This window comes from Anticarsia gemmatalis, chromosome 15, assembly GCF_050436995.1.
Source record: "Anticarsia gemmatalis isolate Benzon Research Colony breed Stoneville strain chromosome 15, ilAntGemm2 primary, whole genome shotgun sequence".
Taxonomy (NCBI): domain Eukaryota; kingdom Metazoa; phylum Arthropoda; class Insecta; order Lepidoptera; family Erebidae; genus Anticarsia; species Anticarsia gemmatalis.
Genome location: NC_134759.1, coordinates 7,551,594 through 7,570,352, shown reverse-complemented (window position 1 = coordinate 7,570,352; position 18,759 = coordinate 7,551,594). Strand labels below are relative to the sequence as shown.

The window sequence follows — 18,759 nt, the reverse complement described above, 5'->3', positions numbered from 1 at the left end:
AGGTACACATTCAACGATTTGAGCTTAGATTATAATTTAATCGCCCTCTTACACGACTGACTTAATTTGTTTTAAGAAGCGTAATAGATTGAATAATATTTAATTGATTTGCTCAGAGCTTACACAGTGAGTTTAATGTATTAAAAGCATTAGATCGATTATTTTCTTTATCATCATATTGACATAAACAGAATAAATTTTAATATAACTTCACATTCTTTGCTATGTTACAATATTGTGCAATACATTTATAGGGTATCTTGCTGAATGTAGTGCAGAAATAAATATGGTATTTCTATTTCAGGTTTGAAGTCCACATCCATTAAGCCAAAGAGAACAAAACGGTCTCAATGAATGTTCACGTTGAAATAAAACTAGTCCAGCTTTCCGCAACTGTGAGCGCTGAAAATAAGGCAAACAAGTTGTAAGCCGTAAAAGTAGAAATTATGACGTACAATCACGTAATTATTTCTTCGCACAGCGATATCGGAGTGGGAAAAAGTGGAAAGCGGCTCTAATACACGAGACCGGTATCGATAAAAAAATCACACGACCCATGTCATAATATTCCACAGAAGCGAACGAATAAGTAAATAAAATTGAATAATTTACGAGTAGGTTTTACCACAGAATGTCACAGGGGCGGTGATGTGAGATATCAAATTATAAGTGGTTGTGTGCACATGCGCGGTGGTCGCCGCCGGCCGCGGCCTCCAGTCTGCTCGACGCTCGTGATCTTTCCGAACGGGCCAGCGCCATGTTACAATTTTAAATTCGAAACTCGAACGACTCGCGAACTATAAAAAAAATAAAGACCATTGCCAGTATGTGCGTAAATAATAAACTTTTTTTTCAATTGCCTGCCTCTTTTATTCCAAAATGTGTGTACTTTGTGGGTGTGCTTAATAATTGAAAAGTAAAACTTTTAATTGCGATACTTGCGGACCTTTCTCGTGTTTGTTTTTCCTAATTGTGTGGTGATGAATTATTTCTGGATCATTTGTAACAGCGTCTTCGTAGGTAAGAATACGATTTATATTTTTATACTATCGTTTTAAAGTATCTTATAAGCGTAATAAATATAATATTTGCCTGTGAAAGTACTTTAGGTTACGACTGTTTTAATTATTTCGTGCTATAATTAAGTAAAAGTCGTAACGATTTTTAAATGAAATAAATAATTTGTAATATTCTTTATATTTAATTTGCATATTAAAAAGCATGCCTACTTAATATTTCCTAACCTCGGCTATTTCAAATTAATAAAAACGACCGAATTATAAAGATTATTACGTTGAAACATATGAGACAATATGTAGATTTTAGACAAAATTTAATTATAAGCACATTTTCGTCGCGCATTTCAATGCTCGTTTTTAATATAAGGTCACCCTCTATAAAAATTGGATGCCTTTTACAATAATTGGCACACAAGATACATATTCGTTCAAACATTAGTTTGTCTGCTCCTTCGGTATTGGTTATATTCCCGATGTCTTTGAGTCAAGTACTTATAAAAATAATGGTAAACAAATATTTGAAAATTTTCGTCAACGCTTTTTTTCCACATCGCTAAACTTAAAGAAATATTGGCAAAGTCTATAGCGGTATTCATGTATAAACTAAAATTCTTTTACTAGGCACATGTTGGCCTATATACATGATATATTATATACATAGTTGGAGTGAATTGAGAGGTTTCTCAGTAGTTAAAATTTACATCTCTACATATTGTTCAAAAAAATATACATATTTGATTAGGACTAAGCGCTTCTGGCAGATTTTGTTAACATTATTTCTAGCTCAAATTTTGACTTTCGATAGCATTGAGTTTCGAGCGTTTGGCATTTGACACTGGTACTTGAAAAAAATAGTTCGTTTAAATTACGCGAGGGGCGCTGATCAGTTTTTCCTAGAAAAATTCTCGATAGCTACTCGAGTATCTATAGCCGATAGTTGTAGTAAATCTCGACACTGATGATGGAGTAATCGACTTTATATCAAGCGCGTTTAAGAAGAGAGTTCATGTTTAGTCTGTTGAGCGAAAGAGAAGTAGAGATAGTTTTGAATGTAATCCAACGATTTTGTACTAGTACTACTAAATTGTTTTACGGAGATTGATTGCATGTAAGTTTTTCGTTTTAAGCTTACGTTTTAAGCTCTACGTAAATAATGCGTTCTTGTAACTTAAGAGTTGTCGATCGACAATCAAATGGGGAATTACAATTGAACGAGAGGACAGATGTAGTGTGAGCATGAGTTAGTATATTTTTTTATAATTTCGGCATTTTTTTTATAAAGAAACAAACAATAGACATAAGAATGTGTTGATTTTGATGAGGCCATCCAATAGGTAGTAAAGCATTAAAATAAGTCTTTACACAACACAAGTTGTAACAAGATAGTTACCTACCATAGATATACCAAAAGTTGGATGGCATATATAGTTTAGAAAGACTCTGTTTCTACAGTTCAACGGTAGAAACCCCTTCAACAAAATTAATTGAGAAGTAAGTAATAGGTACGCATTGCAATCAGATGAATTTGGATCATGACTAGTAATCTACGAGTGCCTTCTTTTTACTACCATGAGGTACAAAGAGGTGTCAAAGGATACAATAAAAGTGAATATTACAATTGATAAGCCAAAGAACTTCAACGTAACTTATGCACAAACAACAACGAATAAAAACGACTTATAAGACTAATCAGATGAACAAAGAGAAACGTAATTGGAAGAGTAAATTATTCATTGCAAAATAAGTCCAGCGTATTCTAGCAAGGTCTTAAAACAGCGATGGGTTCAAAGGTTCTTGCTCCTAATAAATAAGCAACATAAACTATTTGTTAAATTAACTTACAAGAAAATGACGTCACCAAAACGACATCAGGATTATCCTATTTCCTTAGTTATTGTAGCGGAAGGGATCAGTCCCACCCAATCGAGCTAAAAGGTCTTAACTGCATAACGCGGAAAAAATAAATTTCAAGCTTATTTTTAAAGGTATAAGAGTCAAATTTGCTTAGATGTTTTTTGTTAACAAACGTTTTGGAATGCCGATGCCAGGTGTATTAGAAACTAAATTTCGATTGGTGGAAACGTAGCTGTTCAAAGTATCATTCAGAGAATGCACAGCCCATATCATCCCTTTTCCACCATTGTTATTTGAGAAATTACGTTAATCTAAAATGTATATTCTCTGGGGTAAATCCTGGTATGCTCAAAGTTATCTCTACGCAAATTTATGTCTGTGTGAAATTTATATGAAGAGAAGTTGTCAGGCTTGAGATATGTGGTTAATCAGAATAATAAACGGGTTCGTAAACATACATAGGCAAAACAGACAGTCTAAGGTAACGCGTGGGCTTCTAATAAATTGTAAGGTACTTACGTTCTTTGGTGTTATGCCTGTAGGGCTATTAGGTTGATAGAGAGGATTTTTTTACTGTATTTCTGGAAAAACAAAGGTAAGCGACGCGTAAATTGATATCGTGTTTACTAGTCGTATCATATTTTTGTATGAAAATGAATTTCCAAATGTCTGAAGAAATGGACCCCATTAAGTGCTTTTTTTGATAATTGCAAGCAAATAATCTACAATAAGTAGATTAACTTTAAAAAAAAATGTCACCCACATTACGTCCATTTTTCCACCATGCGTGGTTGATGATCGATCAATCTCGTGTAAAAATTGTTCAAGCCTTCAAAACTGGCTTTTATTGGACTCCTAAAAAAATACCGCGGGCTCTCAAGGGACCTCAAAAATATCATCTGTACGAAACATCATAATAATATTTAAATTGGAAATAGGTACATGTGTAATGTGTCCGCAAATCTTTTGGGACATGCCCGCAGGCCACGAATTGGGAAACGTTACATTAGGACTATAGGGAAAATAATGAAAATATTACATTTTAATACAATGTTGTGAGTATTTGAACAACTGGAATTTGGAAAGGGAAAAACAAAACAGAAGGACTCGATGAAAACACATTCAGAATGTTCGATTTTTTACGACATTTATGATTGAATAATTTCCTTTAATATAAATTTAATAATAATATGTACAAATCCGGATTCAAAAATTAAAATTGCTGAAAATAATGCTAGCAAAACACGCTAGGGGCACTGATCTTTACTTTAGAATACGACTTTTCAATAAAAATCGATCATAGTAGGAAACTTTAAGAAGTATCCCACTTATGCCCAATTTCTAAGGTACCTTTAGCGGTAGTTTATTTATTTAATAGTGTTTCAACGGATATAAACATAATAGTTTGAATAGATAAACTACTCCTAGATGTGCCTCAGAAACCGGGCATTAATGTTATTCTTTTTCTACTGGTATAAATAACAACGGTTAAAACTTATCGCAAAACATCTAACTAGAACCAGTAATTGAAACACATACAAACAAACAACTTTGTTCTTGCAGAAAGCGTCCGAGCATTATTTACACATCCGTTAAAGTGGCTGCAAACTTCTTGCGAAGAAAGTCAGACAATTGGTTGAAAACAAACTGTTCAAACAACACTTGATTTGTTTCTTAATTAATGATACTCTGAGTCCACCCTATAAAAAACGGGCGAAATTATTTAAAGATCTAAAACGCTTTTTAATTTTATTTATCGTCAGGTAAATGGTCCAGTACTCAAACCACTCCAAGATGTTTAAAATTGATAAACAATGTATCTTATTAAAAACAATTAGTAGCTCGATTCTCTATTACTGTCGACTACCGACAACCGACCTGTCATCAAGAATTTTGAAGGGCGTCGTAGGAACTATTTTGGCAGTACATTCTAAATGTCAAACTTTCGATTCTCGACAGTACCGACTTTACAGAATCACGCTACAGGACCAATGCGTGACGTGCCTACACAGGGATACTTAACTCAAATACCAATGAGCAGAGCCATCAACCTATGAAATTTTCGCAACTGCAATTTTCGAAAACTGCTTAACTCACCGATTGTTTACCGATCATATAAGTTCTAAAACTTACCACTAAAATAATACAATATTTAACTTATATAGAGGTATATTTATTCAAATGTAACTACAAAAGATGATAACGCATGACTGACATCTGTCACCCAGTATATTTCGAGAATACCAAGAAGTGTCAAACAGAACTTCATAGTGTTTGGCATTTAGACAAGACAAAATCAATAAGTTTGAGAGTGTGAGAAGACGGTGTAATAAATACAATATACTTAGCTTTGCTTAAGTATACAACAGTTCCTTTGTCCTCTGGTGAGTATGTATAAGTTGTCATGTATTGCATATTGCAGGCCATCGTATTTATGTTATTCAGACGGATTTGGATAAATTATTTAGATGCACTTACGAAATATGAGTGTTGATGAAATTTAACATAAACACAAAATTATTCATACCAGAGAATCTTTGCCTTTTCTCCATTTAGGGTCAAAAAGCCTTAGAATCTGAAAAAGCCAACGGAAATACTAAGAACACTGACTTTTCAATCTAGTCTAAGATTTCTAAATCATAATCATTAGACTTGGTTAGATAGAGTCATTCCTACAGTCATTTCACTTTATCTTCAAGTATCCCAAAGTACGGCCCACTTGCTAACGATCTAATTTACCAAATCTTTCGGGTCCACTGATGACCGGAAAAGTAATAAGTGGATTTTAATTTTCAAAGTAGGTATCTCGGCTCAGACGTGCCTAAAATTCTGATTAAAATATTCAGCTTTAGTCATTTATATTGAAATCTAGATTGGACCTATAGAATACGCTTGCTGTTTTTTAATTCTGCACGCGTTTTTCATAGACCTTTTTACGTGAATAGGATTAAGTAACAGAAAAATGGTTTTAACGGTCATTTACAATCACATCAATTTTTAATGTCTAGCTTGTTGCTAATCGACAATGAAATATTTACCAGCCAAGAAGCATGCGGCATGCGATATAAGCGGAGCATGCAGATAAAAGTGTTAATAAATTTTTGAGCTAAGAAATCATCCATAAAAACCTGTTTTTTTGTAGCTCATGTTTATATTACTTGTGTTACTTTCTTGTTAACCTTGTCTTAATGTAAATTGCTTATTATGTTTTACAACTTTCAAAGCAAACACATTTTGTTAAAGAATTCCATAGAAATTATACAAAGTTTTGAATAAATATTCGTTATTTCATACAATTTTATTCTTTAATGAGAGAGAGTCATAGCAAAAAAGCAGTACCAGAAGGCTTTTTACTAGGTCCATTTGACCTACATAAACAGTTTCTAGTATATTCAGTTAATTTAGAACCCCTTTATAATAATACTGCGGTTAGTGTTTATATTACAGAGCTTGGGTTTTGAAGGCTTTCGTATCATGTTTTGTACTAAATTATAATAATATAGCTTCACTGGATACGATAGTATTATATGTCTGTTTAGCATTTAGTATCGGGGCCATATTATTATGCTATTTTTAATTTAGGAAACGCTACTCTTCTGTTTCATTGCGAAGGAATAGAATTTATGTTCTATTGACTTTCGCTGATTTAGGTATATTAGATTGAAAATTACTTGACAGAAATTGTTCTCACTTTCGACGATAGGAGGCACTAATAAATAGGTGACACCTAGATACCTGACCTGATAATAGCAGCAAATCGTCTACTAACTGCTTTTGACATCACGTAAAGTATCGTACTGAAATATCAACCAAAATTGTCATCAGGGGCGCTATCATGTATCTCAGTTGAAAAGCTTTTGAAAGCTACTATGCTGACCATTGTTTTCTCCGTTAGATTATATAGTTATTAATACGTTATGTCAAAGCAGCAATGTACTGAATAGTTACCATAGATTTGACGTAATCTAGCTGTCAACTGAGATACGTGATAAGCCTGCTGGGCTTATTTAAAACACACCACCTAAAAAAACTACCCTATCTTCGACATGTTTCAATAATTAACTCATCAACGATCCAGGCGTATGTCCTCAATATATTTATAATGGTATTAGTCCACCACGCTAGCCAAGCGCTGATTGGCAGACTTCCCACAGTGCGGGTAGAATGTTGTGGCAGGCCATTGATTACACCGCTAATCACTGTTCTCTGCTGATGTAGAACGAAAATTCACGCCTTAATGCAATTAACATTTGACCACTTACAGATTTTACTTTTTAAGAAAATAAAGTACTAGGAATTCTAAATTTGCATGAGGCAGGATTTCTGCTGACGTCACAATTAGTATACGTGAATAAGGTCCGGCGTGAGTGTTTATTAAATTAATTTATAGTATTGAACATTTTTTTCATATTTTGGGTTGTTGGTGGTGACGTCAACATAATTATTACAGACTCATAGTTAGTTGCGTTCGTGAGTCGGTAAACAAACAGTGGGTTAGAAACCTTTGCCATTTTATAGATAAGTGGCCGAATAGCAGTATATGAGTTGAGCATCTCCGTGCTTCAGTGGGTTCGTAAAAAATAATATAAGATTCCAAAGGTTAAACAACGTCTTAGGTATTCGTGCGTTCTGAACTACTTTGATACTAGGCTGACCACTAACCATACGATGCATTTACTAATGTATGAATTACCTAACCTTTTGCTCAAATATAATACGTCCTTAAGAATAATTTTTATTTTATAACTTGAAACGTTGCCATAACCAAAAATACCTCATTCATTGCCTCAGGGTTCAATCATTTAAAAGCATTTATTTAGTGTTCCGTATAACTGAATGCTTTCATTGTAAATCAGAAATAGTAAAATCATGTTTTATTGAAACTTATTGAAAGCGAATGATGAATAATTGACATATTAATATTTTGATGCTTTGTCACTAATGGGAATCATACATTTATCATTGTTATTATGAGTATTGGTTTTGTGAAGTGTTCGTTATTGTATTTCACACATTAATTTAACCGTAGCGCCGCGTGTGGTGGTTCGAATCCTAATCGGGACAAACATATATGTATAATGAGCACGAGTATCTGTTCCAAGCCTGGTTGTTAATATATAATTTATTTGAAGTGTAGTGTTGCTTGCTGTAGTACAAGATCTGGGTAGTTTGGATCCGCATGATCATGTTGTCCAATGATAATTGTTGCTATTATTTATTCAACTTTTTGGTATAAGATCCCTTATTATATGAGAAAGGCGTAGGTTCATAATAAACAAGAGTAAGTTAACTGCGTTTTCAAATAGGTCTTAGGTATGCAGGATGTTGCATCGGGAACGATCGACATAACTTTATTGACGTATTCTTTTTAACAATATCGACAAGCCAAATGAATTATTCTCCCTCAAAAGACATTTTAAATGCATTTCCAATTAATCACGATCTGTCAAAAGAACTATTTAAATACATTTTCAATTAATCACGAGCTCGAAAAATATTTTTTACATATTTTGGCTTAAGATGTTATTTCTTTTTTTATTGTAAACACTTACTCGTGAAAAGGCTATCGTTTTTATCAATCTAGACATTTATTTGTTAATGGTACTATTATTTAATCTTGTAAACAAAACCACATAATATATATTTGTTATTATGACACGATGTTTACGTCATAAGCTCCTTATTACACGCGATACCTCTCAACCGTAACATTTGCCGTAACTCATTATAAAATATAATGAGCTCATTCTTCCTGGCTTTATTCCGCCCTTAAATTGGATCGTTAGTGACCTTTTTCTCGGATTTTTGATTACGCCCATTGATTTATTCGGTGAGCAGTTTTAATTGACAATTAGAGTTAGCATCTAAACAAATATTGAACTGCAAAGTAATAAAACAATAAGGTAATCAATATATTCGCTAATTGCATTTTTTGTGAATTCAATTTTGGAGTCTCACTGGCTCTCTTTTGGTAATTTGATCAGAAATACAACTGTTATTAAAGTGCTGCAATGTGATTAATTTATCAAGTAAAACTTTAACAAACTACCTGTGCATACAACATGAAACCAGCTGCAAATTGCACAGAAAATTAATATTCTCTCAATCCTTTTTCCATGCAATATTTTATTAAAGGAAAAACTGGAGTAAAGCGAGGATCGCAGCTTCGTTTTTTACACGTCTCGACGCAGCTGCGTGCCGGTATCGCGTGTGGAAAAGACAGTTAACTTGACTCAAGTGCGCGCAATATAAGTCACACGAAGATACGAATAGGTTCTCATCCAACATTCCCTGGAAACGTAAACAAAACTTTTGCAAAACCTTAAGACGTAATATATCATCTACTGTAATGGAAATTCTGAATTCGTGTAAGAACATAAGTACTCGCATGAATATTTAAATGTAAAAGATTAGAAGTGAGAGTTTCTATCGCTTTTGATAAGCTCGTACAACCGAGAGCATTAGGGAAACGTAAGACGTCCACAGGTATACAAGTACTTAGACTCTGTAAACCTTTTTAAAAATCAGTAATAGGATTCAGACGGGGTGAAATGTTTTCCCGGTGCCTACGGCTCTTAACGCGACTTAGCTTAGATTCCCGGCACAATCCGGTCTGATTGCACAAACGCTTTTCGTGAAGCGTAAAATTTTTACTGCCGCCCACTACGGCGATCGGCGAGCGGCGTTCGACCATTATTATTTTTTTATAGAAAAAACTATCCGGACTCTTTCTTTATTTTTTGTAGTTCTCATCTTCGCAAGGAAAAATTACGATCTATCGGCATTTACGACTGGATTCAATTATATAGGTAGTACGTATCAGTTTTATTCTACAAATATATTTTTGTAAATTGGAATCGAAAGAAAATATGAGATAAACCTTTTGCTCTAGTTTATTGTTAAATTAAAATTTAAGTTCATAAAAACATTGAGTATGTTTTATGGGGTTCAATTCAAGTTTCATCATTGAAGATATCGTTTTATCTTCAATATTTGTTCGGGCTTTGTTTCTTTTGCAAATGGTTTTTCATCTCAGTAAGTATTGGTCCATTCTTGATGCTTTGATTTAATTTCATTCCGGTCTTAGACCTTCTTCAACCATAATATAAGATCCGCCAGTAGCCGACCCACATTTCAACTATCCTAGTTTTGAATGAAAACAACGCAAAGATTGTTAGAGCTTTCCATTCCCAAAGAAAAATGAATATCAAATTATAAAAATAATTTTACAAAGGACATGTTTAGTTTAAAATATACGAACGAAATAAATTAAAAGTCTAGGCAATATTATTCATGTTGAAACTCTTCTGTGAAAACTATTTAGGTTAATAGACTTAATTATTTCTCTTTTGTATTTTTCTAGCATTCATTTCTAAAACTTGTTTACCTTAAATAAAACTTGTATATGTTTATATCACATCTTATGGGATACATGTAAGAAAAAAGTCACCAGTATATCTTTTAGTCAAAATAGTAATCGCTAAACCAAACAATTTTATAAATTCATTTACCAATAATCGAACCCTGGAAGCTCCTTATCAACCGCTTTAGCTTACCAGACCACCGAGACAGTCACGTTTTTCTTATCTCACCAAATTAAGTCACGCTCGTGTTTTCTTACGATTATTTCTCCTTTATGATCCGTTGTTCCAACTCGCCTTAGTTACGAATCGTGCTCTTACATGTACTCGTCTACAAAGACTAACTTTTCCAATATTTTTCCGTATCATGGAAAGGGAAAGTTTCTAGATAATATAGGTGGGATTCCGGATTGAGGCCTCTAGGGAGCTGATACAGATTTCCTTTCTGGCGATGATTGCACAAACGCGTATGGAATGGCTTTAAAAGGCCCACACCGTGATCAAAAGATACGCAGCCTCGGCGAATATTTTAATGTCCCTTTTTTGAGGTTGGCATCACATTCCCGCCTTTTAGTGGAGCTTCAATAACGCCGTGAACTGAATATATTCCAGCGACATGTACTTACCTAACAGCTGTGTTGAAACTTTCAAATTAGTCCCTTATGATGTAGGAGTTTGGAGATACAAATTTTGTTTCAGATGAAAATCTGTCGCGATATTGTTTAATGTAATTTTGTGATGAAAATAATTGAAAAGTAATATTTTTGCTCATAATGTTCTCAATAACAAAGGTTTTAATTACATGAGTAATACACCAGAAATCATTTCTGCGCTCACGTTAATTTTAACATAATTTTAAGCTTGATTAAACACATTCTGTTTTAATAAAATGATTTATCACCCGAAGAATTATCAAGTAGAGTAAATGAATCATGTAAACGGCTTTCAACGTGCATTACAACTTTGTTACATTTAATCCTTTTACCAGTGAAATGAATTATGACAAGTATTCATTCTTCTCAATTAATTATTTTTATTTCGAAGTTTAATGTACAGGAAGTAATGAAACGATTTAAAATACTTTACTTATTTGCTTATACAGTAAGAGTGGTTTATTTATTTGCGTGTGTATGTAAGGTCTGTTTAAGACCACATTTTATGGATCACCTATGTTAGACAAATAAATGAATTTGATTTGATTTAAGTATGGTAATTAATAAAATGAATCGTATACTCGATAATAAACAATAATATAATTGTTGAGTTATCATTTCCTACATACGTTACAATTTCGTACGACGTACCTAAAATCACGGCTTTTCTAATAAAGGTAGACCGAAACCCAATATCGCCACATGCAACGATCCATGCCAAATTCTCTTGACAAATTCACAACCATACTTCTTGTTACACAAGACCAACGGTTAGACCTTAGGTTAAATCAAGTGAACTTCAGCCTAAATCAACTTAAATATATTATAATACATAACTTTTCCAAACACTCCAAAAGTTGAGACGAAAAACTACCTAACTTGTTTGAAGTTACGATTACTAATGAGAGTCTCTGAAGAGGCAGAACGTTCATAAATCATCTTCAGGCTTTAGTGCGTACAATACAGTATTACTGGAGTATTTATGATATTGATATAATTTATTATTTAGTGGTGACTACTACGCAATGCTATTCTCCGTTTTGTCTTAAGTTGCCATTATGTGGGCGTTATTTATGTTGCTTGAATGCCTTTGATTTTCTCAAATGTCTGGAATCTAAGGTACGATTTTAATTGTCTTAGCTATATTTTGTTCAAAATCAAATCATTTATTCATTCAGGTCACATTATGTTGACATGACGTGTCGTTACAACAACTGAATCGACCAATAGCCCAGGAAAGAAGTAGAGCTTTGTGTGAAGAGCTGTCGAGATACTTAAGGTCACTCTTTTCAATCAATTTGGTTTGTCAAAATTACGCTTTTATTCAACGCATTATGGTTCCTTTTACATTGTGTTTTATTTAGAAATGTCTCAACTCATTGGCTGAATAATAAAAGAGGTTACAATGCGGCAACAATGTACCTTTTAAATAGTTGCGTATACTGTTTAATTACTTGTAGATTGCATTGATCATTTAATTTTAAACTGCCTTCCCTTAAATATCTTTCCATTTTGATTCATTCAGTAGCCAAGTCCGATACAAAAATAAAACGACAGTACAAGGGCCTGTTGATTACACAAACGTGGATGTATTCCGAGTGAAGGGGCACTCAGCCAGTGCAACACAGCCAGTCACCCCGATCAAAGGCTTTGCTACGACCAGCCGAGCGGGAACTTACATCTAACGCGTTTTGATGTTTATGCCCCTCAAATTGATTTAAAATAAGTAGACTGGTCATCATTGAAATTTATTTTAGGAGCTGACCAAGTTAATGTTTAAACTTTTATTAGCTATTGTACATTTCGAACTCTATCGTAGTCTTAACAAAATATAACAGTAAGTATAGAGATTAATTCCTCGTTATAAAGAAGCACCTAGTAGAAGTTTGTTAGATCTTATTTTTGACAAAACCTAAAGAGAAAGATTGAGCAAAAGGGTAAAATTGAGTATATCATTTACGCAAATAATGCCATGGACGTAAGATGAAGTAGGATAAGATCGTATTTACTCCTTATTTAGGTGTATGTTTACCTGTCATATCTCACAAAAAGTAGGTTAACAGCGAAGGTGTCTCCTTCACCCTTCAGGGAAAATAGCATCGTATTACGTACTGTGCCTATTTTACGTAAATTTTGACCTGGGAATGCATTTTATCCTCAAGAGGTCATCGTCCTTTGGAAACTGACGGCCCGTGAAGTATACAAACAGCTTCCCCCTGTAATAATATCAGTATAATTAAGGCAGTCTAATGGCTTAAGCTGGGACACACTATTGAACTCCAGTCATCTGTACTGCGTCATTTCGTGCTCGATAAGATAGATGGTATTACCTGCCGTCTATTCTAGGCATTAGACTCGTGTCAAGAATTTATTATTAATGCGTAGGTGGTTCACAAATTAATGGATGTGTTGCGGTATTATTTTGGGTGTATAGTATAATTTATTCTATAGCTGTTATCGACTGAAGAAACGTGACTATGATCTAATTTTGGTATTTTTATAAAAAAAGGTTGTACAATGTTCATTACAGTTACAATTTAACTTCAATTGTGTAGTAGGTACGAACTTCGCTGGAGATAAACGTAACAGAATTTTAAATCAAAGGTACCAAATGTCAAATACTCGATACCGTTCGACATGTATAAGTCCTCTCTAAGTTCATTTCTTTAGGAAACGTTACACACTATACTGTGTGCACTGTACACACTCAGTTTTCATGCGAATAGGTGAAACGAAGTAATTTTTCACGCCTTTTTGAAACTGAGACTTAATTGTAAGTTCAAAGCTATACCGATACTAGAGTATAGTCCAGTTCTTTCATCCAGCATTAACTATGACGGATGTAATTGCCAGTCCGTAACTTTTCTTCTGTCGCCTCAGCAAGCAAATGGAAATAAGTTAGCTAAAGTTTTGTTAACTATGAATAAAAGAAGTTCCAAGTTTCCCCCGCTACGGGATCTCCTACTTTTCTTATTATTATTTGTGTTTATTTATTTGTTGTTATGATAACTTCAATGATATTTGCACACTTACGTAATTGTTTGTTGAATGAAGGCTGTTTGCTTGTGCCCGATTTCCTTGACGCGATATTACGGTCCCAACTTATTACTTGAATGAGGTCGAGAATTGAAATGTTTCACGAATAAGTAAGTGATTATAAAAATAATTTCGTTTATACTTCACTTGAGAAACATTAAATCGGTGTTGAAAATAGTCAGTTTATTTATGTTCCTAAGTAAATTACTTTTTCTTTGTATGATTTATTACGTGGTTTTAATCAATGAATGTGTTTGGCTCGGTCTTCGTGTGAGATTAAGAGCAGAACAAATTAAGTTAATGCGTTGTTCTCCGAGCCAAATGTTTGAAAACTATGAAAAGTTTTCGCTATGAATTATTGCTTTCCATTGTCGTATAATATTGATCTATCGTTTGGTTATCTGTACCTATTCTGATACAAACACGCAAACGGAGTTTTAGCGTCGCCTGTTTGGAATTTTTCGACTTCAAAGTTACGAGATATTTTTCAATTTTTCTTTCATGTTATCCGCGCCAGAGGATACGGTCCGATGCAGTAATAAAATGTACAAAAAATAAATAAAAGGAAGGAAAAACAACATTAAAGGGATCCCAGTAACGTTGGACAGGTCAACCCACTTTCTGCTGATGACAGCTTTATGTTTCAATGTAGGGGACAATCGGATATGTTTTTTTCAGGTACACAATATAGGACATAAAGGGAGCTCCTTCTACGAAATGTTGTTTTATATTTTTATAATAAAATTATAATGCGTTTTTAACGCTGTCTAATGAGGCAAACACATAGAATTTTGGATAATTTATACTACTGAATACATTAAATAAAAACCATAAGTTCAAAGTGACTTTTTTAAATTCTATGAAAAGAATGAATATGTAAGCATTCTATACTTACATTGTAAAGGGTGAATTATTCCATCAAATAACAATCTTCAATACACTAAAAGCAAAAACTATTAATATAATAAATATAACTATAAGTTTTCTGAAACTATTGAATTCTTCGAAACCCTCCATTAATACTATGAAAATCAATTACTGACAACACATTTTTCCACTTTGCAGGTATATTGTATGGATAATAAGTTTTCGAAGTGAACTGTGACCGATGACACATGAAAGTGACTTCTGACATGAAGAGTGACTCGTGATTGTGCACTAATTATGTGAGAGACCAATCATGATGTGGCTGGCCGTTTTGGTGTATTTCTTCTGTCATTTAGGTAAGTTTTTTAACTAAGATTAATATAGGAAGTACAGATAATATGAAGCTTAGAATGTATTTTTCAGAAATGCTTTCCTTTACACGATTATATTAATTATATATTATACACTTTACACCTTATAATTCACAGAGACTAACATAATAAAAATATGTACGTGATTCTAATATAACTTAATAGCGGCCTGCCTTGACTTATTTTACAACTTTACAAAAAAAAAACAACTTGTTTTACAAATAAACTTTTATAACTTTTACACATTAACCTTATTTTTGAATCACTCTATTTCTTAAAAAAACCCGCATCAAAATCAGTTGCGTATTTTTACAGAGATAATCATACCTACAGACAAAGGGCTGTCCCTATGTCGCTTACCGCCCCTGTACGCGGTAAGCGACTAATTTTCACTATGTAATGATAAACATCTTAAATGACTCCTTCATTAAAGAGTGTATAAAAGAAGAACCGAATTAATCAATGAAAAAATATAGTCTCATTATTTGTCACAATTTAGTAATATATTTCACGGAAAAGTGCTCTCAAGCCATAATTTGCTGTGATTATTTTGGTATTGATAAACTTTACATCATGTTCCAAAGAACTCAAATCATAATTTTCCAGTAACCTTCAGTTCCAGAAATCAACAAACTTAACATATTCTCGAAATCAAAATATAAAAATCTTATTAGAAAGAAAAATGTTATATTAAAAGAAATAACGGTACTAAATTTTCTTTTATGTCACATAATTTCAAAGAAGATACCTTCTAACGTATAATTATGGCTATTATGTTGGAATATTTGTATACAAGTGTATTATAAAAGTATATTCATATTTTTTTTATGCTTTACGATCTAAATTTGAGCTTTATAAGTCCCGATTGAAAGGAAACCTTTTCAGATTACGTCCTCCAGACTATATTTGTGTATAAGGGAAAGTGCTCCGTTCCTTTTAACCTGTGTTATGTGAGGTATTAAATTCGAATGAGAATAAAACTTGAAAAAATCTAAAGATCGTATACTTCGTTTGTAGAGGTATTTTGGTTTATATAGCTAAGAAAAATCAGGGACTTGTAAAGTTAAAAAAGCGCGTCAAAGTGGTCAAAGTAAGTTAAAATTAAACAATTATGGTGCAGACTTTTTTAATTCAAGGATAGGTTTTAGTTGTTAGAAAATAAGAGGTTTCGATTCCTACTCAGGCATTTTCTATTGGTATAAACAGGGCTCGTTTCACATGCACTTTGCAAATACTAAATATTTTTCGCAAAATTTAATCAACGTCGGGAAAACCTACATTCTAACGGCGTTAGCATACACAAGAGAACGCGGATGTCACAGTCATATCACTTTATCTAATAAAAAGTAAATGGAGTTATCTAATGACGCGAGTTGGAAGCGACAACTTAATTGGGTCACCGACTGCTGGCACCGGGGGCTGAGCCAAACCACTGCTACGCCCGACTGTGCTGAATATTATGTAGTTTTAATAACTTCAACTTGCCTGTACTGTTCTTGGAAAAACAGGCAAGAAACTTCAGTATGGTAATGTTAGAAGGGCGATTGTCTACTACTATCGAGCCACTACTAGCCAGCTATCGAGTAACTTTCAATAGAAAATTTATCAACGCCCACAGTGTATTCTGTGATAATTTGACTGACATGATATACGTGATACGAATGTATTGTGAGAAAACCTGACACTAATTTAACAGCAAGCAAATTAAGAAATGTATTATACGCAGTAGTGCAATTCTATACAGTACATATTGATATTGAAAATGTAGTTAGAGGCGCTGATTGGATTTTCATACAAAATTTCTCGATAGCTAGCCGGTTGTCAATAGTCGATAGTGGTGTGGAATCGTGCCACAGAGTTTTAGTTCTATGTCACATAATAATGATAACAAATGATCACAGGCGGGAATATAAAATAAGAAGAAATTTACCAGTTGGAATCTTCTCTTATTTATAGCTTAAGCCCTGAAGGTGTCGAGATGTATTGAAATACACCCACTTCTCGCCGATTATAGTGTTGATCCGCTGTAATTGGAGGCGAGCCTATTTCCAAATGCCAAGCTTGTACAATTTTGTCAAAATATAAAATGATACCAGACAATGATTGATGTAAATTAAGGCCACTTTTTTAAGTTATATTACTGGAACACTGCAGTCAGTACCATCGAGTATCGAGAGGTTATAATTCAAAATGTACTGCCAAAATAGGTCTTATAGAGCCCGCTAGTGGCGCTTATCAGATTTTAATGCAAGATTTCTCGATACCTTGCTGGTTGTCGGTAGTCGATAGTAGTAGAAAATCGAGCTAAGGTTGTATTGTTACTGTAAGTGTTCAACATTGATCAACGATTGATGGTAGAATGGCTTATATTAATAAGCCATTCTAGCGTCAATGCATTTAAAACATAGCAATCAATTGAAGGCATCAATCGTTTGAGGCCTTTCTTAGGCGATTCAACAACTTGAATCATATAGTATAGTAAAGGTAATTGAATATTCTGTTATTTACTACTGCATAGATAATATATCAACTAAACTATAACGTGAACAATAGCATATTGTTATTCTGCGGTCATCAATTCGTGAGTGATAGTGGCCATAGAATGCAGATGTCATTTGTCGTGATCTATGACACGGGTTAGGTCCGAACATAAATCAACTCGTAAAATACGGACAGTTAAGTGCTTAATATGCAAAAAGCAGATACGTTTCTACGTGAATTAGGGAAGCTGTTTTAACATTTATGCATGTAATATATTATTGGGACATGTACTCCTGTTGCTTCAAGAAGCAATGTGCATTAGTCCATATCAACGTGGCATTTCAAAAAATAAAATTTGTAATAGAGGGCTGAACTATAGCCATAGCTATATCAATTCTTTTATTATCCGTGTAGAGATAGAGAGAGAGAGAGAGTAATTACATAGGTGTTACTTTTAAAATGTAAGTAGTCAAACAAATCGAGTTTGATTTTTAAAGAGCGCCAAAATATCGCTTATCTTTTCCGACCTAAGGCTCTAACTTAGGTTCTTGTAATTCAAAGTTTGCTTACATTTCTAAAGTGTAACAGTAACTACAACAGCTATTTATAAATACGGTTTCTAAATCCGTACAACAAAGCGTTCATTTCCAATTTCATGGAACCATTACCAAAGGAACATGCCTGAAATCCGTAACCAACTATCTCCATATTTCCTCGTCATACAAGTTCGAAACTATAGAGCCATTACAGTGTTCTACCAAATTGCTTTAGTGACATCGACGCCTAAGCCGCTGAAGCAAGGCTTTATTGTGGCCACGCTAAGACACGAGTTCTCCTTACAACCCACCGAGCCAATTAAATTGCCACTTTCCTTAGAAACTGCACAAAGTTAGCAAGCACTGTACCAGCAATGTATAGGGTGCATTGAAAATGTAACACAATAGTTTCCAATATAGTTTGTGTTGGTAAGCTTAAAGATACGGTTTTGAAAGCCGTGTCCCCGTTTTTGAAGGATCTATTGGAGCGCATTAGAGCATTTTCTCACGGAGATAAAATGTTTTGTTGCTTACATTCTTTTTGACCTGTATTAAATTGCTATGCAATCTAAAAACATCTG

General features: G+C 33.6%; 1 protein-coding gene across 1 annotated transcript in view; it reads left to right on the top strand.

Moving 5' to 3' along the window:
• Window positions 1–707: 707 nt before the first annotated feature.
• Window positions 708–18,759, top strand: part of LOC142978792 (zwei Ig domain protein zig-8-like) — an 88,551-nt gene continuing 70,499 nt past the window's right edge. Inside the window, exons 1-2 of the mRNA XM_076123363.1 lie at window positions 708–1,020; window positions 14,989–15,146. Coding sequence (XP_075979478.1) covers window positions 15,104–15,146 — 43 coding nt within the window. The 5' untranslated portion in view covers window positions 708–1,020; window positions 14,989–15,103. The remainder of the gene's footprint in view (window positions 1,021–14,988; window positions 15,147–18,759) is intronic.